The following is a 26,765-nucleotide window of genomic DNA, read 5'->3' on the forward strand; positions in this document are numbered from 1 at the left end:
TATTTTTACCATGTCATGCTTGGAATTCAGCGAGACGTCGAAAGAAGAAGAGAAATTCATTTAGCTGTACAAGATTTGCGATTCGTATTGCTAGTACGTCAAATATTTTGTACAATTCATTTAGACGATCAGCTTCAGAAAACGGGTAAACTTGCCGCGTCATTCGCTTTTATGGGTGGTAACGAGAGTTAGACGGACGTTTCATCATTTTTTTTCAGAGTGCGCTAACGTACACACACGGAACGCCAGCAGTCCGAAATATATTAGCACCGAGGAAAAAAGATGTCAATTCCAGCTAACGCGCGGTCTCTCGTTAAAGCGTTTTACGATCGTCATGGACGGCGCGATCTCGCGGCGGTCGATTCCGTCAGGTACGAAGCTCGAAGCGTGCACACACATGTATATATATATATATATCGTCGATACCGGAATTGCGAAATATTCCGCGGTCCGGCAAATCGTTTTTCAATAATTGCTCGCCACCGCGCACCGCCAAGTGCTATCGCGAAGGCGATAGAGAGAAAAATGCTCGGTTGGATGTTCGCCTCTGGAAATTCGTGACGTCGGCCTATCGCCCACCGGACCGCTTAATTGTAAGATAAAAACTTCATTCTGCGATCGCGCTAGGATGTCGATATATCGCGAGCACTTATTGAAAGAGAGAGAGCGCGAATCAATCCGCGCGCTTTATTGATCTCCTATTTATTTTAGGATCCTTTCCACGAGCATGAGATTTCGAGGAAGAAATAGATTTTCGGGTCACTCGAGCATTCGATAATTTTCCATGCGAAATTGGTTATTTTACTTGATTTTAGTTGAGAATTTTTCTCCTGTATTTTTGACAAAATTATCAGAATTATTAATATTAACATATCTTGATTTAAATTGAAATTAATAAATATATCAATAAGATATATGACAAATTTTTAAATCCTAGTTACATTTATATAACTTTTTAGCTTGTCATTCTAATTATATTAAGAAGAAATATATAATTAAATTCTTAAATTTTAGGGAATCTGTTAATTTGTTATAATATTATGATATATTCATGATCAAAATTTATTCCTTTTCCTCACAGAATTTTTTACAAATTATATTTCCATTAAAATAAATAATTATTTGAAGTGAATGTTTAAATTTGCCAAATTTCTATCATGCTTGCATTATTCTGTCAAGATTCGCAACGTATAATTTGCTTAATATTATTTCATCTCTTAAATTTGAGGCATAATGACTTCGTCGAGTCCATTTTAACGAAAGAGTCAAAATAAAATGTGTTTTTCGCGTATTATCGAGCACATGAACGCGCTACATACACGGTTAAATTGCGAGGCGGGATAAGCGGGATATAAAGGTGAGGGGAGGCAGATCGTTAAACGGCAGTTTGCACGGGGGCCAACGGCACGCGTGAGGATTACCGGAAGAAATTTTCGTCGCACGGCCCACCGAGGGCTCGTAATTCGCGATCGCACGTTGATTAAAGCGAAGTTAAGATCGCTGCAACGGGCTTATGCAGCGGTGCGCATACCTTGCACATGTGTGTACGCGTGCATATGTGTGTCCTCCCGCGGGAATGCCGCGCGAAGGCATCGAGTTTCCCGAAAACGCCGCATATATACCCGGTCGACAAGCTGTAGCCGTGTGTCCCCCGCGGGGTATACTCGCGAATTAGGCTAAACAGCATGCGAGTTTATTATCGTGTTGCGAGAGGTAGGGATAACTGCAATTATTGGCTGCAATTATTTCTGTGACGCTCCGAATAATCCGTTTGTTCCTGAAATTCAGAGATATGCGTGAAAAGTGATGATTGTTAATTAATATTATTTTTTAAGAAAGACGTGAGAGGTTTAATTAAAATATCTTTGCCTTTAAGCTTCATATTTAATGCGAATATGTAGCATTTATTTTGCTAGTTTACTTTGATTGTAATGTGATGCTTTTTTAATTTTCAATCTCTAAATTTTGACAATGCCCTGTTTTTTATCCTGTTTTGCACAATTATAATTAATCATGAAAATATACATATTTATACATTTTTTCACATACACATAATTGATGAGCAAAAATGACAACGTGAAATCTCTCGAATAAATATTGTTTTTTATATAATTGCACAGTTGCATCGTTGCATTGTTCAGCGTTGGATTTAGAATTTAAATATTTTATTTACAAATTTTTTTTACATTCATAGAGATGCACAAACAATAAACAAATTTCGTTATTCGAAATGTCGCATACGTTTGTCGTCATGTTTTATCGCAATCGCTTCGAGCCAAGATGAGTCACACGGTATCATACTGTTTATCCTATTCAATACGGCGTCCCTTCACCCTGCCATGGAAACGATTTCGCTCGAAAAGAGAAACAGAAGTCGAAAAAAAAGAAAAATTGAGAAATCGCGGATCGTTTGTCTCGCGCATCGCGGGCCGTTGATCTTCACGGTGCAGGAAGTGATAAGTCAGCGACTGCAGAAACAGCAGTGACGTCACGAAAGTTAGAAGAAGAGAGATAGAAGAGGCAAGTGCGAGCGTGCAAAACCAACGAGAGAGACGGAGAAAACGAGAAAGCGTGTCGCTGCGGTTGCAGTTGCACACGATTTGTCCCGACTCTCGCGCTTTTTCATCCCGTCGGCTTTGTCTCGCTGGATTTGTCTCGCAAGTTATTAGGGATCGCATCGCCGTGTCTCCCTTTCTTTGCTCGCGTCGCGCGGCAAAAGTTTTTCGGTGACGCGAAACGGCATCGAGTCCTTCCGGGAGACGCAGCACTTTCATTGTCATCGAGCAATCTGTACCTGCGTCGAAAACAAGTTGTCGCGAGCATCGATTCGATTTATTAAGATTTTTGAATATCAAAGAGAATGTATATTCAAATCTTGTAAATAAATTCCCTGAAGATTCCATGATTTTCCAGGTATTTTTGTTCAAAGTTCAAGGAATTATTTTTAGATGCAATTTTAAAGTAAATTTATTGTACATGATTTTTTTAATAAATAAAATGATTAAATAATCGTAAAATTAAGATAGACAATATTATATAAATTCTAGAAATATTGTGTGTATACAATAAGTTGTGTCATTTAAATATAAAAGAATGTACAATGTTATTTAATCATAAAATATTTTCAATAAAAAATAATACAAAAGATAAATACAAGAGATGTGAGAAAAAATAAGATGAATAAAATTATACAAGATTTTAAAATTTAAATATTGCAAAAGATTCCTCTTAAAGTTCCAAGTTATTAAAAACACAATCTTCAGAATTTCAAAATTAAAGCTGTTAAGATTAACATAAATGTTTACATAAAAGCAAAATTATTAAAACTATCAATTTTTTAAAAAATTCTTCGAATCTCAATAAAATTCCATGATCTTTCAGTATAAAACAAAAATCCCTGAGAATACCAGGTTTTCCCAAGAAAATATATAACCTGTTAAATATCTGAAGATTTGTCATCAAGTTTGCTTTGAAATATATATATTTGAAAGATGAAAGATTCTTTGCGCGCGCAAGAGAATAGCAGGATAGTTGACGTTTGAAAAATGTTATCTGTGACACATTACTAGCTATTATATATTACGTATCTCTTCTAATTTAGTTGTTTGGGAAGAATTTTACCCTAGAGCGTAATAAACATTCTCCCTCGTTCTCGCTCTATCTTTGCACGTTTATTACGCAGATTTATTGCACACGTGCAGTTTTCGCTTCGGCATTTCCGCGTCCTCAATTTGCAGCAACGGGCATCAATTACGGTGAAATACGATGAATAATTGAGCTCCTCGTCTCGCTCGCGACTTTTTCGCGTGACTCGCATCGTCGTTTTCTAATCGCGAACGAGCGACGCCTGGCGCGCGAGTAATTAGGAATTGTATATCCTTCTCCTCTCCCTCTCCCTCTTCCGGGCGCCTGTCTGTGCGCGGAGGCTGCGCCGGTAATTAACGTCCCGGGTGTATAGTAATTTATTAATAACGTACGGGGCTTGCTTAAGCAACGTCCCGCGACGGGACCTCCGGCAGGAGCGCAGGCTGCTGCTCCTGGATACGATACGCGGCGGATCCTTGCGGTAACCTCACGCAGCGAGTATTAATTAGCGCGGGATCAAGTTGTAATTAAAATAAATCCAAACTATTAAAATGGGATTATTATTAAAATTTACGATAACAAAGTACGCGGTACTTGTTTGTCGAGTGCTCCATAAAATATTCTGTCAATCGCACCTGATGATTTTTTAACAAGAGAGATGGAAGAAAAAATATAAAAATTTATAAATATATTAAAAAATATTTTAATCAAGAATTAGTAGAATTATTCATTATTATTATTATTAACATAATTTTTTAAATCATCAGATTAATTTGTTATTAAGGCGAATGCGCAAACATATAACGCAAAAATTAAGGAATAATTTCCGATAAATAATTATAAATTTATAAAAGTAATAAATATGATAAATATGTGTATGTATATAAATTCATTGAAACGCGATTCACTGAAATGATGACGGTTAAAACAAGCGCGAGCATGAATAATAATTTCCGGAATGACTACTACTCGAAATAAAAAACATCCAACCTGTTCTACACTTGAATTATACTACATTATAGGGGGAACAGTTGTCACAGTAAACCACACTGCCGCGAGCTATTTAAACCGCCGGAGGAGGGGGATTAATCTTATTTCTGGTCTGCCACGGCGAGCATAAGTCCCTTAATCCGACGGACGCACCTCCGGCGTCGGTTCATGGCAAGGATCCGTCGAGAAGGAGGAAGGAAAGGGGTAAAGGATGTGTGAGAGAAACCAACTCCCGCTTTTATGCGTCCCGGGATGCATACACGTCCTGTCACAGGAAGGCGTCGACGCACGTCGCCGCGGCCGGCGAGTGTCAAAAGAGCGGGCGCGCCGTAAAAAAGCGGAGAAATCCGAGAACTTCGTCGAGGATTACGACCGACCCGTCGGAGATCGCGCGGCGCGATAGCTCGCGACGATACCATCGTCCGGCGACGAGGAAGATTGAAACATTTGTTGCGATCGTCCGGACGCCTCTAAGCGGACCACCGTCCACGAGTCGATTAACCCTCGACCCGAGGAGTTGTTCCTTTTCTGAAAAAAAGAAAAACCCTGAGAAAGAGAGAGATCAGAGCGCGGGAAAAGGGTACGAGGTGTTGCCTGGTAAAGCGCGTGATCGTGAGACCACAAGTATGTATAGAATATAATGTATGTGTGAAAAAGGAATAAGGACGAATGCGATGGGCTCGATCTTCGATTATCCTTTCCGGTAATTTTTCTTTTCGACTTTCCTTCGATATTTTATCTCTTGATTCATTTGTTTTTGCGCGCTACCTCGAAACGATTTTCCGATGATGACAGATCCGAGAGCAAGAAGAGGCAGAAAATAGATTTGAGCTTGGATGAATTATACAGGGTGCTCTTTTCTCCGCAACAAGGCCACTTGTATTTTATTTAGCCGGGTCGAGTCACTGCATCCGTCGAAGCAATTTGAGGCGAACGAGCCCGCGGCCACCCTGGGACACGGCCTCGCATCGCGACAGGAAAATAAAAGTGTCCTGTCGAAGGACGCGTTCTCCGGTGTCACTTGGAGGATAAATATTAGTAGCGGCGGCGCGGTCACGCGCGCGCCCACGCACACAAATACACACCTACAAATACACGTGCAAGATCCGGCTCAGTTGGCCGTGAAAACGTGAACGACGTCACGGGGAAGACTGATACGATACGGTGTCGCGAAATCCTCGTGGGAGTAATTCGAAGGAAATATAGCGGCGGAAAGTACACCAAGTTTCCTCCGGAAAGAGTACGCTGCAATTTAGATGATATAATAGAAAATTTATGTACACTTGGATAAAAGAAACTCCGCAAATAGAAAAGTACAAGATACGCGATGCAATGAGCTCGTAATTTTTATTCACGACTCCGAGTGATTTACAACGGTTCAGTCTCCTTTGTAATCTCGCGTAAGCGACTCTGAGTCGGAAGGATTAATATCGTCTGCGCGTTTAACGTCAGTCGCGCACAATGAAGGGGGCATCGCGTATCTCTTCGGATACGATTTAAGCCACACTGTCGAGGAGAAAACAATCGGACGATCGGGATCGAGGCTGGACCCACAAAGGGCAGCAAAACGCGATCGCATTCGAGCGGTAGCTCGAGAGATTTCGAACAGGAAGGATGCCGGGGGAGTGAGAAGGGTAGGGCCCGTCGCCCAGCGAGATGCCATCGTTGGAGGAGCGAGTTTAAGGCCTCTTGGTGCCGCGACGTTGAAGGGAGGAGGGAAGACACGAGGGCAGTGGGCAGGCCAGAGGGGGGAGCAGATGAGGGGACCCGTTATGGAGATGAGAGGGCCACCAGACAATGCCTCTCGGGGGTCCCAAGGGGGCCTGACCGGGCCCCTTGAATTCATAATCTGCCGCGCAGGCTATATGGCCGCGTGCACAATGATCCAAATATGTTTTCTGTGTAACAAAACGCTCCCGTAAATGTTTATCATCAATTTCAATATTATCTGATGCGGGTGGCGTTCGCCCCGCGGGAGCATCAGATCTCCCGTGACGGGTGGCGGAGAAAAAGAGACGGAGAGAGAGAGAAAGAGGGAGATGGCTCCCGGATTTTTCACCGCCTACCGCAGACCCTTTCTCTTCATGAGCACGCTACTTAATTTGTAAGGTCCCGCTCATGTCGTTATGATGTTGCTGCGAGATACCGGTTTCGAATAAAATCGTATCTACTGGGCATCGGGCCCGGTTGAATGACGAATGATACCTGGGCTTTTTTGCTGCCCACCGCGGACCAAGGTTGCTTTCATTTAAAAGTGTATCGTCGATACTTCACATCGAATACCATACAAGAGAGCGGTACGATTCCATAATTGCTTCAAAACATGATCTTGTTTCGAGAAATCGAGTAGTTTGTAATAATATTTATAATAATTGAGGAAAAAATTTCTGCAGTAAATATTAATAAAAAAAGATGTGAATAATGTAATGATACAATCTATATAATATGTAAAAATAAAATTACTTTTCTATAAATAATTATAAAATTATAAATTATAAAGAATAATTATAATTATAAAATAATTATAAAATTATCTATAAAATTTTCTATAAATAAGTATAAAACTTATAGAAGGCACTAAATCAATTCAGTGACATCATTTTATATATGCAGCATATGTATAAAATTCGAATTTGAATTATATATTGACATTTTATAGATTGTTGCATTAAAAGTAATCGTTTGTAACGTGCTAATAATAAGTATAATATGCGTTATTTTTCCATTCCTTTTTGCCATTCTCTGTTTTTTTTTGTTATTACGAATACGATGATGTCACCCACGCGCGATATCCAATATCGATAGAGACCGCGGATTAAAACGAGAGAGCTGGCGGTAGCAAAAAGTGACGATGGATCGTCGGAATTGAAAAGTCGAAGGGGCCGATTCGCTCTAATTCATTCGTAACTTCTCCATTCGACGGAATAAACGGGAAAACTCGGCGTTGATGCTATCGAATGAAGTTTTAGACTGATAGATAAACGGATTTATTACGTTCTGAACTGATACGCATCGAAGCGATAGACAGATACTGCTAGCGTTGTACAATATACGCATAGAATTTCTCTCTTCGAAAGTGGTACTCGGTATTAAATGCTTTTTTAGATATTGTATTGATATTTAAAAAAAATTATTTAATGCGTAATATTATTTCTTTTGATATTTTTACAGAAAGAAATTATTTTCATTATGAGTTTTAATTATTTAAAAGTAAATAAAAACTATTATAATTGCGACGTAAAGTAAACGAGAATCCGTGTAAAAAATCAGACTATTTGTACAAAACTGTTGCAAAAATCATACGATAAACTATTTAGGGAATTATAAATTAATTTTAATAAAATCAAAGAATTTGTCTGGAGAATTCTGGAGAAAATATATCGAATAATATTTGTAACAGGATATATACACATAGATGCTATTTCCGTTGTACGATATATTGTATTGATAAACTCTATTTAAGTATCCCCGATATGAGAAGAGACACAGGAAAACGATTTACGATCACAAAGGGGACTTCCCGGAGTTCTCTTCCAGCTTTAGATACGATATATCGCCACGTGCTCGAACAATTTGTGGGTGACAGTGAAGTAACAAGGCCTCGATTGGCTGTTTTATCAATGAAATTGTTTCGGATGTCGATAGATATTTGGATTATTTCGCGGATGCATGTTCCCTCCCCCCCCCCTGCGAATTTTAAAAAAATCGATGAGAGAGGACAACACGTTACATGGTGGATGCTCTTTAGTGAAATAGCTCTTTAGATTCGAGATTAATCTTTTTTTTACATATTTATTGCTTTTTGCACGAATCAACTTTACGATTGTACAGCCGAGTATTGTCTTTTTAGAACTCAGCTTCGACCGAGTTGACGTTTTCAGAAAAAAGCACGTTTTAAAATTTTAGTTGAAAAAAAGAATCCACGCTATTATTACTTGATTATCGTTTCGTGGTACGACATTTATATAAAAATATCTCGCACACGTATTTTTTTTACATTTTCTGTATTTCAACTCGTATTTAAACTTGGAGATATCCTCGCTTTCGGAAAATAGCACATGTTTTACAGTTTTAATTGAAAAAAAAGGAATCTGCTATTATTATTTGATTTGTCTCGCGATACAACATTTATTTAAAAATATCGCGCATTTATATTTTTTTTACATTCCCTGTGTTTTCTACATTTCTACTTGTTTCTAAATTTAGATATCCTCGAGAGGATAAATATAAGATTTTTACTTATAAAAAACTGATTACAATCTGTGCTATTATTATTTGATTCGTCTCGCGGTGCAACATTTTTTTAAAAAATTTCGCATTTATATCTTTTTCATTTTTACATTTTTCATTTTTACATTCCCTGTGTTTTCTACATTTTTACTTGTTTCTAAATTTATAGATATCCTCGAGAGGATAAATATAAGATTTTTACTTATAAAAAACTGATTACAATCTGTGCTATTATTATTTGATTCGTCTCGCGGTGCAACATTTATTTAAAAAATCTCGCATTTATATCTTTTTCATTTTTACATTTTTCATTTTTACATTCCCTATGTTTTCCACATTTTTACTTGTTTCTAAATTTATAGATATCCTCGAGAGGATAAATATAAGATTTTTACTTATAAAAAACTGATTACAATCTGTGCTATTATTATTTGATTCGTCTCGCGGTGCAACGTTTATTTAAAAAATCTCGCATTTATATCTTTTTCATTTTTACATTTTTCATTTTTACATTCCCTGTTACCCCCCCATGTTTTCTACATTTGTACTTGTTTCTAAATTTATAGATGTCCTCAAAAGGATAAATATAAAGTTTTACTTATGAAAGATTGATTACAAAAAATACACAGTCGAATTGACCGAAATATTATTTTTATTATTTGATTTACTAGAGACGCACGCAATAATCGATCCATTCACTTCGGAGAAGTGATATAAATAAAATTCCGAATCTCCTCTCTCTCGTGACGTTAAATAAATCTTGATCCCAGCCGGAGAGATCCAATACGTTTGAAACTGTGATTTATCGTCATTTTATTATCCTTACGTCCTCTAAGAAGGATTTGTTAAATGCGTCGCGCTTTTCACGTGTCTCCGCTATATAAGCTACACCGGAGTGACGGTGGTCGTTAACGTGGTGGAGAGCACGTGGTGCGGCGGGGCCACGTGTAAAAAGAATAAAGTTCGCGAGAGAGGAGAAACAACGCGCATTACGGTCCGGAACGCTCTCAGAATAGCGTGCGAAGGGGGAGAGGGTGGAAGGGGAGTCGCCCCTCGCTCTCTCCCCCCGAAGGGGGAAGGGGTACGGCCGGGAATGACGGACGTTTCGCATTGCCGCGATAATATCCCTGGTGTCTCGTGATTAATGCAGGCGTGCGGCGGAAAGGGGGGTGGAGGGTGAGCGGGCGGCGGGGGCGGGGGCGTCGCACGCCCGAGATCGACTCGCGATCCAGAAAAAGTGGCTGCACGGGGCGGGAAGAATAATGGCATCGCGCGCTGATGACTTCTTTCGAGGCGACTCGCGGCGCGGCGTCGCGACGACCGGGGACTCCCTCTCTCTCTCTCTCTCTGTCTCTCTTTTTCTTTTCTCCATTCGCTTCTTGCGGGAGCGCGAGGCGAACAATACGCGACGCGGAGAGCGTAAAGGCCACGTTATATTGTACGTCCGGGATTGGGCGCGGATTGAAAGGTCGGAGGTCGGAAGTAAGCATCGGCATTCCCGGGGTCGTTTTTCTGACACCGCGTTTTCATCTCCTCGCGAGACTCGAACGATACGCTCTAAAAAATGTTGGAATTATATTTTGAAGGAAATTTAGATTTGAAATTTTCGATTCAATTTTCGAAAATGGAAAATTCTATCGATTCTACTTTTGCAATAGTTCCACAATTTTTGATAGATTTTTTTCTGGCTTTTGAATATTTTTAAACCATTTTTTAATGCATTTTCGAGAATTTACGAGGTGCCAACTATTTCCATCGCTTTTTCGACAGGTCTCGCATAGTTGCCACCATTTTGGTAGAGTTTAACAATAGTTCCGACCTTTGAACATTTTTAACACTAGATTAGAGAAACTAGAGCAATCGTATCGCGATTTTTTCGCATTTTTTTTATTGTATATTTAGGATATATATCTCTCGCGTGTAGAATTTATAGCAAAGATTTTCATGAATGAATCGATCCGAAATCATTTTACGCTCGTATTGTTGAATCGCTACGCGCTATCCGATGGCTTTAGTGGCGAGAGAACGATTCGCGTGCATGCATTGGTTCAATGTGCACTTGGCGTCCGCGGAGCGTGACACGGTTTGCCGAGTGCGGTGTCGGTGAATGTTGTTGCCGCGAATCAACTGTAGCGCGGAAGATAAAAACGATGTATGCTGTTGGTTTCACATGGTTTCATCTTTTATATTTTTTATACCTCGGCTTTCGAAGTTCCCACACCCACATACACGTTTCGATTTGCTGACTCCAAAAGCGCACCACGTGCAAAATACGACGCAGGTTTCAAAGTCACGTGCCAGTTCACGTTTCGTGTGTTTTGTCGCGTTACCTCTGTGCGTAACGCATTTCTACGATGGTTTAAACTACATTTGTGTCGAGAAATGCGCTTTTTCAAAAGTCGATTCGCAAGATTTTGATGACAATGAGAGAGACATTGACACAATGTTAATATTCACATTTATTTTATATATTATTTACTATAGAGTTATATATATACACAATATTCTAATAAATTATGCCACAATGGGTGAATACGAAGGGTCAGAATAATTGAATGAACACTGCCAAGCATGATATGCAATTTAAAAAAAATAATATTCTTCGATAAATTTGCTATGTAACAAAAATGTCAAGACTTTTAGCCATAAAATCATTTTATATTATATTAAGTTTCTTAAATAAGTTATCATATAAATTTTAAATAAAATTATATTTTTTAATTAATTTCAAATGAATCTTACATTTCAGAATTTTAATAAAGATATAATTGTCAAAAGAAAAATAAATATTTTATAAAAAAATAAAGACTGCAGTTAATAATAATTTTCAATTAAATATTTAAAATATTCAGTATTTGTTAAGAAAGATTAACTCTGAATTCTTCAAAAAATCTAGATTTCCCAGATGAGAATATCTATATAAAAGGAAACAAAAATCAGCATTAACTATGTATTTTAAAATAAAATTAAATATTTACATGAAAAGCATTAAAATATATTATTTATCTTCCACAGCAATTTTACTATAAATGAGACTGTAAACAGACTAAGTTAATTTTTTCTAATATGACAAATAACATACTTTTAATATATGATGATTAATCGTTCATTCAAATATATGAGTGTTATTATTAAGTCAATTATTCTAAAAAATGATAAATTATTTGCATTTTTTACATTGAATACAAAATTTATTACATTTTATCGATTTTATAAAACACAAGAAAGAACCGAAACGAAAAGTTGATCGGAATGATATTGCAATAAATAGCGAATTACATTTTCATGCGCGAAAGTAACCGAATGAAATTCACAGCCACGCGCTTTTTGATATTCATGAAATTTTCTGCTTATCTCGCGTATCAGTAATTGTTTTCGTTCGCCTCTCGGTATCGTCTAAAGTCGCTGCTTGGAATTTCGAAGTATAATATGGCTCTTCTTGAATAAAATATTTATTCTAAATGTATCTCTCGTCGATTTTTCCGACCGTGCGCGTCGACTACATCTTCCTCGTCCAAGATTTACTGCAAGAATATGCATGAAGAACTTTTTCTCGGTGCATTATAACGTTACACGTTATACGTTTAAAATTCGATTTACATGCGATAGTAAATAAGGTATGCACGCAGAAAACGGCTGAAAAAGATTCGACAATTTCAAAAGTTCTTGTCGCTCTCTCGATTGTATTATCAACGTTGAAATATCTCGCGTATAACGGCAGGCTGGCGAGAGAGGAGCTCCTCCGGGTTATCTCTTCGAGAACCGGATCCTCGAACCAGGATTATCTCCTTGGGAGCCGCAATCATTGATGCGAAGTCCGCGCGGAGGGCGAGAGAAAAGGAGAGGGACGTGTGAAAAGAGGGGAGACTATTTGCACATCACTCAAAGGAGTCGGCGCCGCATCGAGATCTTCCGATCCCTCGCCATCCGCAGCCTCACGCCGTGAAAAGCAATTTACACTGCCCTCCGGACTTCGGATTACTTTTGAATGCTGAAGAGGCGCGCGCGCACTCGTTCCCGTCAACTGCCAGGATAATGAAATCCTGGCCGATTTTCGAGCGCGATTGTTTACGCTAACAAGGCGCGACCAATTACCTTTCGGCGAGGGAATTTTTTTTTCGCCCGTCATTTTCGTCGAGCACTACTTATCGAACTTGCGTATTTACTGAATCAAGTAGTTTTATTGGGTAATGGGAAGAGGAGAAATATTGACGCGAACTTGACACTTGCGAGGGAATAATATCAAATTTTGTAGGGACTGTTATCGATATAACAGATATTAATAATAAATAAATAATTAATAATAAATAATAAATAATTGTTGAAAAAAATTAATTAAAAGATACACATATATTAAGAATTAAGTAATAATTGAAATTGTGTAAGAGGCGAAAAAATGAAATATACATGTCATACACTGCCTCAAGACACGGAAGAGCAATTATTCGGATTAAAAGTGGGGTTTTTGAAAAAAATTAATATCCTCGAAACGGAAGACCATTTTAGTACCGTGGTCGATTTTCTGCCGTGGTATTCGCGGTCTAATTATGGTCGTTGTGTACTGGAAGAATAGAATCGTGTCCCGTCCTCGCGTGTGCGATCGACATCGACGACGATCGGGGCGATTTAGCGATCCGCGCGCAATTTTCAGCGAAATTTATTTTACCCCTGGACCGTCATTATTCGTTATTAGAAGCTGTCACTAGACGGCGAATTGGAACGCTCGTAATTGGCATAATTCCTTAACGTGCGCGGGATCTCCCGGGTCGTAGTCACCAGTGCCAGCGTAACCATGGGAAGGCAACACGAAGGTTTGGAGGTCGATTGTGTGACCCGGGCTCATGCGCTCGCGCTGCGTTTCGTGCTTTCCCGTTATATACGGCCCCGCCGCTCTGCATTTTAAGCTGCACTTAAACTCGTTTTAACAGTCTCCCGCCCCGAGTAACTTTAATTGTCGGGACAATAAACGTGCGAATTGTTACGAACAATGTCTTGCTTCGACTCGCCGTATTCCGACCGTGTAGTTTCTTTTAACAGCGCAGTTTAGTTACTTCATAATGGTATCGAAAAAATTATATAGTTTTTTAATTAGAAAAAAATAATAATAATTCCCTACAATGGGCGTTTAATTACACGAATAATGCGCCAGCTTTGTCCTTAACGCCGTTAATATTAATGCGATTCGTTTCTCTTTCATCGCGCGCGATATAATGAGAGTCGCGATTCGCAGATTGATGTAACTCGCTTTCGAGCTCGGTGCGCGATTCGCGAGAAACCGTTTGATCGACACAGCGGGATATCTCCGATACATCGGCATCGGCGACACCACGACGGAGTATTAATGCGCGCGGTGAATTGGGTCGGCATAATTGCTATAATTGTCCGGTATGCGGAATCGGTTACTGAATGCGTACGTGCGCCAGCGTGGGCCTACCTGGAATAGAACTGTACTGGATCACCCCCCCCTCTCTCTCTATCTGCGTCCCTACCTATCTCTCTCTCTTTCTCTCTGTAACGCATCGATCGCACGCTCTCTCGCATGATGTGCTCGATAGAACGGAAAGACGGACATTCGCGGAAACAAAGCTCCCAGTATGCACAAAGCGACGTAATTGGATGCCGATAATGCCTGTTGATGTCACTGATGTTTGACGATTACAGACTAATCCGGCCGTATGAATATCAATAGCCGATATCATAAAGCATAGCCGGCGTATCTTTGTTATTATCATTATTATCGTTTTATTATTTTCGTTATTTTATTACCATGTATATATATACTTTATTTTATATGTAATTACATATCATATTAATGATCCGCTGGAGCGCAGGCTGGCTATTGTATATGAAAAGTACGAAGGCAAAATTAATTATTAGAATATCGCATATGACTTGGAATGTAATTGGTTTATCACACTTCTTTTATAGAGAAATAATACTATCGGAAATATATGTTTCTTTTTTTTAATTCGAGAATAGAGAATTTTGATACACACAGAATATTGATATACACTCTTATATCTCTTCTTGAGGAATTACATTTCTTCAAAGGGAAAATAAAATTTGGTGAATATTTTCCATTAATAAAAAGTTGTTTTATTCTAAAGAAATTCAATTTCTCGTAACTCGAAACGTATGCCATTTAACACGATGCTGTGCCTAATAACATATTTTATTTTTTTTCTTGAAAATTATTGATTTTAAAAAGAAAAAGTTAAAGGAATAAAAAAGTTTCTAAAGAAATCAAACTTTCTAATACATATTTTTAGATAATCACATTTTTCTCAGCTCGTTAAAAATTTCTAATAAAAAATTGAAACATGTATAGAAACTTTTATATAATTTTTCTTAAATTCAAAACAAATATAATTAAAATTCTAGATACAATTTAAATTCGCTAAAAATGCATTTTTGCGATTTTATCATTATGAAAAAAATTGGATATAAGGATTTTTCATTGTCAGATTTTTTTCAGTAAATGACCATAGAATGCATCGCAGCTGTATGTATTCTGTCTCCGGAAAAACCATCGCGTGACGTAAGAGAAAGAGGGAGAGAGAAAAGAAATGCCATCGCTGTCACCACTTCGCTGTTACGGCTGAAAATTCGTATCCCACGTGCACGTCCAATGTGAAATGGAGAACCGTACATTGCGCGAGTTTACTGCCATACGTGTCCCGATCCGATTTCCTTTTATCGGTCGTCGACCACGGATTCGCGTCGTGACGAACGTACGAGAACCAATCGCGAATAACAAGCAATTTCGGGCAACGTAACTAGCTCGAGAGTTCATCCTGATTGCGCAGCGTATTTTCGCGAAAGAGATGTATAAACGCGTAATAAAAGTAAGAAGAGAAAAAGATCGAGACCAAGCACGTACTCTACGGATATCCGTTCTCGATCGTCAAAGAAAAATTGGCAAACAAATATAAAAAAAAAATAAATTACAGTGTATAACAGAATTATTCCAGAATTAAAAATAATCAGAGAACAAAAACGAATGTAGATTTCAGTGATAAAATTTGTATAGAGTTCAGACCAATGCGATTAAATTTTTTATAGAGAGAATGCAGATTGATTCGAAATATGTGAATAGTTTTTTAAATATTTTTTTATATGATATAAGATTGTGCCACGAGACTAAAAATGTTCAGGACCTACATGACAGCTTTGCGCCCTCGCAAAATCGATGATGCATGTTGATCGCGGGATGCTCGATGGAAGGAAAGGATTGAATGCTCTCACTAGTAAGCGGGAATGTCAAAGGAGGGAGGCAGGGGGTTGACGGAAAAATCGGGAGGTCGAGTATATCGGAAGAACTCGCGGGTGGGAGGTCTGACTTTTCGATCGCTCATGTCTCGGGTAAGCGATCGCGGGCGGAAAAGGTGTCCGGGGAGGAGTGGGTGGAAAAAATATGTTCTCCGCTTCTGACGGCGGGGCGGAAATTGAAGAAGTTACGCGCGTGCGAGGGAACGAGGGAGAGAGACAGGTCCGCAAATTATTTATTACTCCATCGTTTCGCGCGAATTCGCGCATGTTGCGAGCCGAGACAAGGCACCGCTCGTCCTTCCTGTGTAATTTTTCATGGCGCGGTCGATGATAATGCGATCCGCGGTTCCGGTCGACGATGTCGCAAGGAATTTTCCCTTCGCGAGGAAATTCCATCGCGGCGAGCCTCGGAATTTTGCAATAATAAGAGGCGAGACGAAATTTAAGACGTTATTGAATTAATATCGAACGATATTTAATATATTTTTATTGAAAAAAGGATCGATGTCGAATTTTTCAAATAATGCGCGACGCTATTTTTACAATATATACATTGTACACAAATACATTGCTGTTGTCGATTCGCGAATTTTCTAGAGATATAGTATATTTCTTCCTCGCAATAAAGTATGGCTCAATAACGTAGCTACGAGATACAAAAGGCATCTAACTACGGACGCATGCGTCTCTCTTTCAATTTTTCATCAGAACGTCGAACTTGGGAGCAATACCATCTCGTCTAAGGTTCAAAGCCTTGTCGTCGCCGGTGGTAAAGCCCTTTCTCGTGCAAGAATTCGAATCCTTCGTCAGAGAGACGGTCCTCTTACCTTTGAGTAACCGCATACCGTCCACAGGCAGTCGCACTACGAAAAGAACTCGGACTGCGAGACATATGGCCATAAGCCAGCCGAAAATATGACTGAATTACTCGCAGTCGTAAAAATGCAATCGCGCAAAATTAACGATGGGAATAAAAATAACTCGACTATTTAAGTAATAATTAATTCCGTTTTTATTTTTGTAAAAGTGAAAAATAGGCAGGATATCACGCTACGTGTACGTCTAATTGAATTTATAAATATATTATTTATAAATTATTTATATATTATTTATCAATCATTATCACAATCAATTTATTTATATAAATATATTAATAATATTATATATAATTTAAGTGATCATTTGCTATTGATTCATCATTTTAGCGTTTCTTTCATTGCTGACTTTAAATAGCACATTTTTCGTATTAAGTTGATATTAAAAAATGCAAATTTTGATTAATATCTAATCAATTTAAATACATGTCGAAATTAATATTATTATTCGACAAGTAAGTTTAATAATAGTCTTTGTAGTTTTCAGTTTCTAAAGATATCCCGTGAGCCCGAGAAAGCTCAAAATGTCTAGTTCACATAGCGCTTTAATCTCAGCTCTTCACTCATTTCTCACCCTTCACCGAGATACCTTCGCGCGTTCGCTGAAACTAACGCGTGTCGACGTAGCCGTACCTATTCTCTCTCCTTCGCGCATTTTGACGACCGCAAAAGTGATGTAGCGCTGCCCAGGTGAGACCAGGGCAGTCGAGAAAAAAAAAAACGAGCAAGAATAAGGGACAAGAGGTGTCCGGTGTATACCGGGTGAAGGCGACATAACACGCGTGACTCGTCGGGAGTCACGCAGCACGCGCAGGTACGCGGTTAAATGAAATTTTAATAAAGCCGCGGAGGACGGGGGGTGGGTGGAGGAGGGGGAGTGATCCTCACAATGGAACAAAAGTCGTTCGAGGGGCGTCGGCGCGCTTCTTCTTCCCGAAAGGGCGATAATTATATCGAGGCGACGGCACGGAATCTCGCCAGAAAAACTCGTCTTCGGCCCTTAAGGGACCGAGAAGCGTTCCCGGATCCGCTCGCTCGCGATCGCCTAACTAAAGGCGAATTTACACGCTTCGCTCCCGATGATTACCGCGGATGAATCATCCAAAATAAATTGGATGAACGCGTTTTTGTTCGAATGTATCGCGCTAAAAGTGGGCTACTCGACATTAGCGGACGTTCGCTGCTTTTAAAAAAGGCTTAAGGGAGGAAGGACGCGGCAAGATTTTTCCTTTGTACGCCATTTATATAATAATTCAGTTATACGTTACACTATATAAGCATACACGCAGATATGTCGAGTTTGTATACCCCTCTGAAACGTCAACTATAAACTCTCAATTCTCGACTGAGTGAACTGTCGGTTCTCTAAACTCTGAATTCTCAACTTGCAACTTTCCGCTCTCTCATCCCGCGTTTCATAACTCCGTAATTTCTCACTTCGAACGCGAAACTCGCAATTTGTGTTGTTATTGCGTGTGATCAGTCCAATGAAGAAGCTCGATTGAGAAACTGCAACGTCCAACAGTACCAGTACATCTCGTGCAAATAATCTTTATAATTTCAGTCGGAAGTGAAATGAAATCTCGCTTTATTTTGCATAATTTACTCCCAATATCCAAAGCGAGTGAAAATGAAGAACGACACCGTGTCTAAAATCGTTCAACGCGAACAATGATCTTTCGACGATAATAATGTTTACGCGATTTGTCCCGTTTTTGCGCAGTTTTTGAGTGATTCGTCGAGAGTCTACCGTGCAAATTTGCCCCAACTTTTGCATTCAGTCCTCGTCCTTTGTCTCCCTTGCAACGGGGAGCGCAGGGCAGTCGTCTCGGTTCGACGATCGTCGTAGCCAACGAGAAACTCGATCGGCGAGGGAAAAGGCGAAGCAGGCGCGGCGCCGCTCGTTTTTGCCGGCAACGGCCGTTTCTTTGTAAGACGATAGAATGGCATTCTAATATCGGTATCGTGCAAGAAATTGCGCGCGCGCGCGATAAAAAGATGCCGATGGTATTCGGAACAAAGCGGCCGAGCCGAGTTGGGAAATTAGCAAAAATTTAAAGTCACCGTTATTCCGATTATTCAGCTATTATTGAGCATTTTCAGATTATTCAGCAATTTGTTTTTTCTTTCTTGAGGTTGAGGAAGAGTAAAATACTTGGAGCGTAAGCAGCTTAAGATATTTTTATTCTGTTAAACGTAATATTTTACGAGGCTCAGCCATTCGACTTTTATTGTCGAAATTTATGGCAGAACATGGGAAGCAAGTTCTTTACCGCGTCTCTTTGCTGACATTTTTTAAACGGCATTCTAAGACTTGTAGTCGGACATGTCACGAGGATAATATGCCTCGTAAAATTCTGATTTAAAATAATAACCTGACGAATATTTTTATGATGCACGTTGCATCGATAGTTTTGTCTTTCGATTGGCACTTTTTCTCAGATGACATTTCGTTTTACCAAGCCTCGCATGATAATATGCCTGCATAAAATTTTGCAGGAAATGTGAAATATTGTACAGACTATATATATCGGCTTAAAGAGAATCCCTATCAAAGTACGCGATGGATTAAGACGAAGAACGTCCGAATCATTAAACTGAAAAAAATAAATCTTCGAGTCGAAGATCAAGATAAATTCACGTCGCATCGCTAAATTAGAAAAGATAGGTAGCGAGAATCTTGGGCTTGGGATAAAAAATCGTTAGCACTGCAATTCTAATGGTGATACTAACTCGGCGTATAAATCGCGAAAAAAGAACTTGGCGATTTAAATGCCAAGTTAGCGGCGCTGAGGGTCGAGCTTAGAGAGTGTTAATCGCGGTGGGTGAAAAGTGGAGCGAATTAGCGAGGAGAGGAAAAAGAGAGAAAACGCATGCAACCATGTGTTTCGCCGACGTCGCCGGCGGGGATCGCGGATAATAAATTAATATTTTCACGAAAGAGAGAGAGAGAGAGAGAGAGAGAGAGAGAGAGAGAGAGAGAGTCGCAGGACGCAGGATTGCCAGTTCTTGACAGTTCGTGTCGGCTAACTGTAAATGCGAATAGTCTAGCATGGGAAGGCGAACGTTGGTCCCACGATCGGCGCCGTTGCGTTGGAGATCGATTATTATTACAAGAGGCGTCTGTATCCAATCTCGCGTCACTCGCGCGCGAAACAGAATGAGGTGGTCGTAAACACAGCTCGAATGAGGATGTCGGCCGCGCAAATTACGGTGCTCGGTCTATTCATTTACGTACGACCAATCAGTCGATTAACTGTTAACGATAACGGCATCGGATAAATTTAATACAAGCAGGATGGAATAATCGTGACGCGTTTCCGCTTGTCAGATAACCGCCTTGATGGTTGAAGGAAAAACCTCGTCTTCCGCGCGTGTTCTAGGATCGGAAAAAAAATTGACAGATTATGAGTGTCGAGGAACTGCACGTCGCGATTTGTTAAAGTAAAAGGTGACACATGCGTGTATGTGTCATGCGCGCGCGCGCGCGCGCACGTGACACGTCATTCGATATTAGAATTTTCGACGAATATTCGTCGAATATATGTCAAGCAATATTAATCCATTCGTTATGAAGCTTCAATATTGGAATATCCGATATTGTCGATATTACTTCCTCATAATAAAAACTCGAGAATTATTGGCAGCGTATTTTTGCATTTCCTCATTTTGCCTACGTCAAAAATCACGTGCTGAAAAATTTCTACAATGATGAAATATCGCACGAGCGAGTCCGGTGAATTTTTTCTCCCTTCGAGGGAATATCTTTGCCGCAACGATCGATCCAATTTTTCGAGTGAGCATCACGACGATGTATTATAGACTATTTTATGGCGCTGCTGGCATGGATTTTAACGTTAAGTCGTCGCTTGTTTTCAGGACCGTCATGTGAAGGACACCAGCAGGGATCCGCAGATGGATTCGAGCCAGGATTACCGGCTGTTACTGGGTTACGAGAACAAGACGCACACAGTGCTTCGTTTCAGCAGGCGATACGACACATGCGACCCGCGGGACTTGAAGATCACGGTAGGTGATGCGATTTATTCAGCTCGAAAGGCGCGGAACAATCTCCTGCAGAGCGCGCACAAAAGCGAGCACGCGAGATTTACTTGTCGCGCTTATCTCGCGTTATTTTTTGCCGTGATAAATGCACCCGTACATTCCTTGGAGAAAGATTAACACGAGATTCACTTAGAGATGAAATAGTTTCGAGAAATTTACTTCTCCACGAATATAAAGTTCGATATTAATCTTTTCATTGGAATAGATAAACTTGTCAAGTTACAAATATCTTGTTATTTAGAAAAAAAAAATAATAGAGAAAACTTTTATAAATTTTTATTCCCGAAATTTAAACAGGAAACTCTTTTTATTATCATTTTATTAAAGCGAACCTAATTTTTTCTGCGCTAACTTATATATTCGAAATTAGTGGGAGAAGTTGTACGCGCCAGTTCGTCGAAGTGTGTAAAACTGTTGAATACAAAGGTACAGTTAATTACCGCATTTGATTATTAAATCAGCCTACGTAAAAAATGACGCGAATGTTTGCATCCCCGAGTGTCTCAAATTAAATTCGGCTCGTTATCATAATTTTCCCGCGCGATACTCCGTTACTCCATTGTAGGACAGTCCGACCTACTTCTTTATTTCGCCGGTAATTAACTCGGAAATAGATCGCGATAGAACCGTCCCCGTCCTCGGTGCACGATGGTACGGGCTTAACCCGAAGAAAAGAGATTACGCGAGTGTTGTGATCTGCTTTAAGCCGCGCAACACGAAATTTATGGTAACCGACGAGGCCACCGAAGATCTAAATTCTAAATCCTCATCCCCGTTATAGCGCGGCTAGAGGCTGAGCGTTTGCTTAATAGCGTCATTGATACGCAGTTATGTCCCTCGGTAATCCGCGACCTGCGAAAATAAAGCTTCCTCGGGATCGAGGAAACTACCGGGTGCAAAGTTGCGGCTGGTATTTTTCGCTTTGTCCACATCTGAACTTGCCGAGCGCGCTTTGTAAGATACGTTCCCAGGGAGGATAAAGGCAAGCAATAACGCAGTATTTGTCCGACGCGGTTATAAAGATAGAAGGGTGTAGGGGTGTAAAAAAAATATCGCGCGCCTTTAACTTTGGAGCTTACAAGCTTGTGCGCGCCCTTTAACCCTTTAAGTATCTTTGAGAAGAAAATTTTATCATCGCAGTGTTTCGCGTGAATTTGTTTTAGTACGTGCGCAATCCCTTTGTTTGTGAGGGGGAAAGTACGATAGAAATATTGCTTTCGTAACGTATTTTGTTTGCTTCAATATAAGAGAAATATACAGAGCACACTTTTGCAAAAATTTTATTTGCAAAAATTTTATATTCTTGCGTGAATTTATTTTTACTACTGTTACATTTTTAAAACGTTCTTTACTTTCATTTTCCTATTAATTATACTCATCGAGAAAGCAAATTTATCCGAAAAATAAAACCTCTCCGTCTTTCCCGAAAATAGACACAGATGAATGAAAAAAAAATATTGATTCTTAAAATCGATTAGACTTTTCAAGTACACGTTACGTGCATTCTTCTCGACTATGTACTTATTAAGCCCTATTATCGTCGTCACTTCTCGAAATCTCGTGGCGCGTTATCGACAATCGGCGGTTAACACACAATCGTCGGGGTTCGATTTTCCACCCGATCGTATTATTATCGCGCATCAATTTCGGGCGGGCTCGTTGCGATGCGATGCGATGCGATGCGATGCGATGCGATGCGATCCGATCTCATCGTCTGCCCGCGCGTGCATAATTCGCTGCAGCCACCTCGCTATCGAGGCTCGATTGCCGCTCGATGCCACGTGGATAAACGGCGTACGTGTTCGTAAATATTCGCTCGCGGTAAATCGAATTCCCCCTTCCTCCCTTCCCTTACGTAACGTCGAATTAAGCGTTGTTTTCAGTTAACGGATTATCAGTTAACAACAAAAAACATCCCCTTTTTCAATATACCGATTAAGGGATCATTTTTCTCAGTTTGTGCTACATACCATTTATTTTCATATTATGCAACAGAATAACGAAGTGATTAATCCATCAGCGTCATTTAAGGCTCACATCGGATTACATTAGAATACACATTTATTACCTTTACTTTAAAGATATTTGACGTGAACATGGTATATACAGATATTAATAATATCTCGATTAGAAGGCAAATTATTGATAAAAGCGTCAAACTAAATTTTATAGTATAATTAATTCTATACTTATTCATTGTTATACAGGATGTCTACTCCCTGAAAAACATGAAAAACTTGAATTTCTTTTATACTTGAAAAATTAAAAAATTCTCATGGAATTTTATTGGGAGTTAGAGAATTTTTTTTTTTTAATTTTGCTTTTATATTGTAACAGTCAATAAGAGAATTATTAACGTTTAAAATATAAATATATCTTTCTCTTTACATATTTAATATTTTAACGAAATATTGAATATGTAATATATATATTCTTTATCGTAGTTTTTTTAATGATAAATGAAAATGTTATGCAAGTGAAAAATGTTTATCTTACGAAAAAACTGTTAAGTTTTTTTCAGTACATTTACAAATCTGACATTTAAAACTTATGAGACTCTATCTTGTTTTTTCCTACGAATAAACATCAGAAAACGCGTGCAATGAACAAATTTATTTTAGAAAATTGTATTAAAAAAATATTTAAAATATTATATAATCTCTTTGATATATCTCTCTGAAATTTTGATTAAAAATATCTGGAAAATGAAGGAATCTTTTTTACAAGATTTAAGTAGATACCCTGTTATAATTATTATATTAATAATTATTCTCTCTGATACATGTAAAATACATTATTTATTATTAGAAACTTATATGTGCGAAGAGCGAAGATATAAAAAGTTTTTGATAATAGTCCAAGATGATTAAAATTTGAAAGAAGCAAGTTCGTTGACCGAACGCCAATCTGTGCCAAGACGATCTTACCTCCTCCCTCCGGAAGCGCCTGAGGAATTCTTCGCGATCATCTCGAGTGTCGTTTCTCTACAAAGAGAGACGGAAACAGGACGCCGCCATCCCTCCGAGAATGTCCGTCTGACGGTTGAGTCATCGAAATACTGCGAAAATAGAAGCGAACCGCGATTCCATCGCTAAACGAAAAACGACCGAGTCAGCGGGGCCCTCTCGGGGCCCTTTATCTGATCGCGCGACATATCGATATCCGATATAATATTTTTGCGTGGTGTCGTGTTTCCCTCTCTTTCTCCGTCAAAGAGGGGGCTACAACCCTGGGTGCAGCAAGCTTGTGTAAAGCAAAATGCAGTCTCGCAACCCTTGTCGAGATCTCAAAAGGAAGGAGGGTGGAACGAGAAAAATGCGTAAAATATGATACGAATCGCTTGTTTAAAAAAAAATGCATCTTGAATATTCTATATATTATACAAGAATATTATATAATTATGTATCTCGATTTTTTCCATTTTGACGTAACGCCACGTGTTAAACGTCGCGGCGTAAAAATTAATTTTCTCCATTGCACGCTACGATCACTGCTAGCAATTCGGTGAACGAACGAACGATGTGAAAAATTCACCGTTCGTATTTGGAAACGGCAATTGGAAATCCGGAAAAATTGCCGACCTATGGTACGCGATCGCGGAAAATCTCTCCGGCTTCTAAATTCGAAACGAGAGAAACCCGAGATAAGCGCCGCGATAAAGTACGAGCGGAAAGACGAAACTCGCCAAGTAATAACTTCCCGAGGCGATCTCAATATTTGATTTCTGTCGATCGCAAATGGGGACGGGATCCTTGATAACACCGCGACGACACTGTATCCGCCGACGTATTTCTGGAACAAACATGCCGTCGTGTGTATCTCGTCGAAAAAGTAAGCATCCATCTTCGTATCCTGTTACATCGATGAAAATCGTAGGAAAATATCTCGCTGCGGAAAAATACGGTATTCTAATTGAAGGACTCGTAACATGAAAATATCCGTATGATTGTACGATACACAGCCGAGCAATTCTATCTCGGATAATGTGCGACTCAATTTACAAATCGTTTACATTGAAAGTTTGTATTAAATCCAGTTTTTAAACATGTGCCGTTTAAATTGTAAATTTAAAGAAGTTTGTAGAATTAAAATAACATAAATGTAAGATTTATAAATAAATTGTATATTAAACTTTGAAGGTTTAAAGTTTTAAAAATAACTTAAAATCTTAATTTAAATTAAAATTATAATTAAGGATAAGAAAAATCTAAAGAATAATATATTAAATAAATTTTTTTAAAGAAATATAATTAGTCGATATATGAAAAAGTTTAGATTTAATTGAATAAAAAAATATTATTAAAGTTATTATATTAATATAAATATAAGTTAAAATAAAAGAATTTAATAATATAATTATAAAAATTAAAAAAAAGTAGAGTTAAATAAGAGAATATAAATTTTTAATCATTTTATTAAAAAAGAAGGTAAAGATGGTAGACTTACTAGATTAAAAAATAAAAATATATATATTAATTGGAAATTTAATGATTGAATATTGAGAAAAAAATTGGATGAAAATTTTAAAAATAAAAATATTAAATGAATTATTAGTAAAATAATTGAATAAATAGTAAAGTATAATCGGATTCGTTCGCGAGCTTGAAGGATGTATTGAGTTTATTATAAACTTTAATATATATATAAAATATATATATAAAATATATATATATTTAATAATTTTATATATATATTTTATATATATATTTTATATATATATATATATAAAATATATATATAAAATTATATAATTTTATATATAATAAATAACTTTATATAAATTATAATACATGGGATATTATTTGAATATCATTGTGGTATTTGATAAAAAAATCATAAACATCGAAATTATCGGCGAGATTTGTATCTTTGCACAAACTTTATCAATTTTATGCATGTTTGCTTATTGTGGTATCAATTTTAACAGAATTATATTACCGCAAGTCTCGTGCTACAGAGCCTTACCTACGCTGGAAGCGTCTTAAAACAGCGCAATGACGTTTCTACGAGGCGCGGAAGGCACGGCATGACACTACATAGGAAATAAGGACAATGCCAGCGTGCAATTGCGAAGTTGGAATGGCCTTATAAAGGGTTAACTCGCTGTTGCACTCGTAACCCAATTCCGCGCGTCTTTCCACCGACGCAGACAGTCGTGTAACTCGCAACAAAAGTTCGTAGACACGCGCGAGAAATTCTCGATCAATTTTTTTTATCCTGGCAAAATTCCTTCATCTTTACTCCAGATGATGGAGCATCACAAACGCGACTGCGAGAATCGTGGGTGAATCTATTATTCTTAGCTGTATCTCGGGACGAATCTGTTTTTTCTGACGCGACAGAAAAATACGAATTTGCTTGATAGCATGTTTGCATAGTTTTGTATATTTATATACAATTTAACTGAAGGATTTTGCATTTTGTTCATCCTATATAGTTGTGGAAAAATGAGTGCATTTATCTTTAAGTCGTGTATACTTTTTCTGTGTTTATTTTATATTTTCGTTGGATGTGACGTTTAAAAGCGCGGTTGCTTAAGAAATAACGAATTAATTAGTGATATCGGTGAAATCAATGACGGATTGTTATTGCTACCGAGAAGCTACGATGAACGGATATGTTAAACTGCACTCATTCGTGACCTCGGCATCGTTTGCTCCAGTTTACTGAGCGAAACGATGCGCTATCACGATATACGGATATATCTTTCGCAATCTTTGCATTGAACTTTGAGAAACTGTTTTCTGAGAT

General features: G+C 38.5%; 1 protein-coding gene across 13 annotated transcripts in view; it reads left to right on the plus strand.

Moving 5' to 3' along the window:
- Positions 1 to 26,765, plus strand: part of Olf413 (DBH like monooxygenase olf413) — a 266,419-nt gene that overhangs the window by 190,899 nt on the left and 48,755 nt on the right. For all 13 annotated transcript variants that reach the window (XM_083103940.1, XM_083103932.1, XM_083103934.1 and 10 more), the window contains one exon: positions 20,829 to 20,978. In XM_083103940.1, coding sequence (XP_082960066.1) covers positions 20,829 to 20,978 — 150 coding nt within the window. The remainder of the gene's footprint in view (positions 1 to 20,828; positions 20,979 to 26,765) is intronic.

This window comes from Camponotus vicinus, unplaced genomic scaffold (assembly GCF_025532165.1).
Source record: "Camponotus vicinus isolate PSW18456_S1 unplaced genomic scaffold, iyCamVici1.0 SCAF_7, whole genome shotgun sequence".
In the NCBI taxonomy this organism is placed as follows: domain Eukaryota; kingdom Metazoa; phylum Arthropoda; class Insecta; order Hymenoptera; family Formicidae; genus Camponotus; species Camponotus vicinus.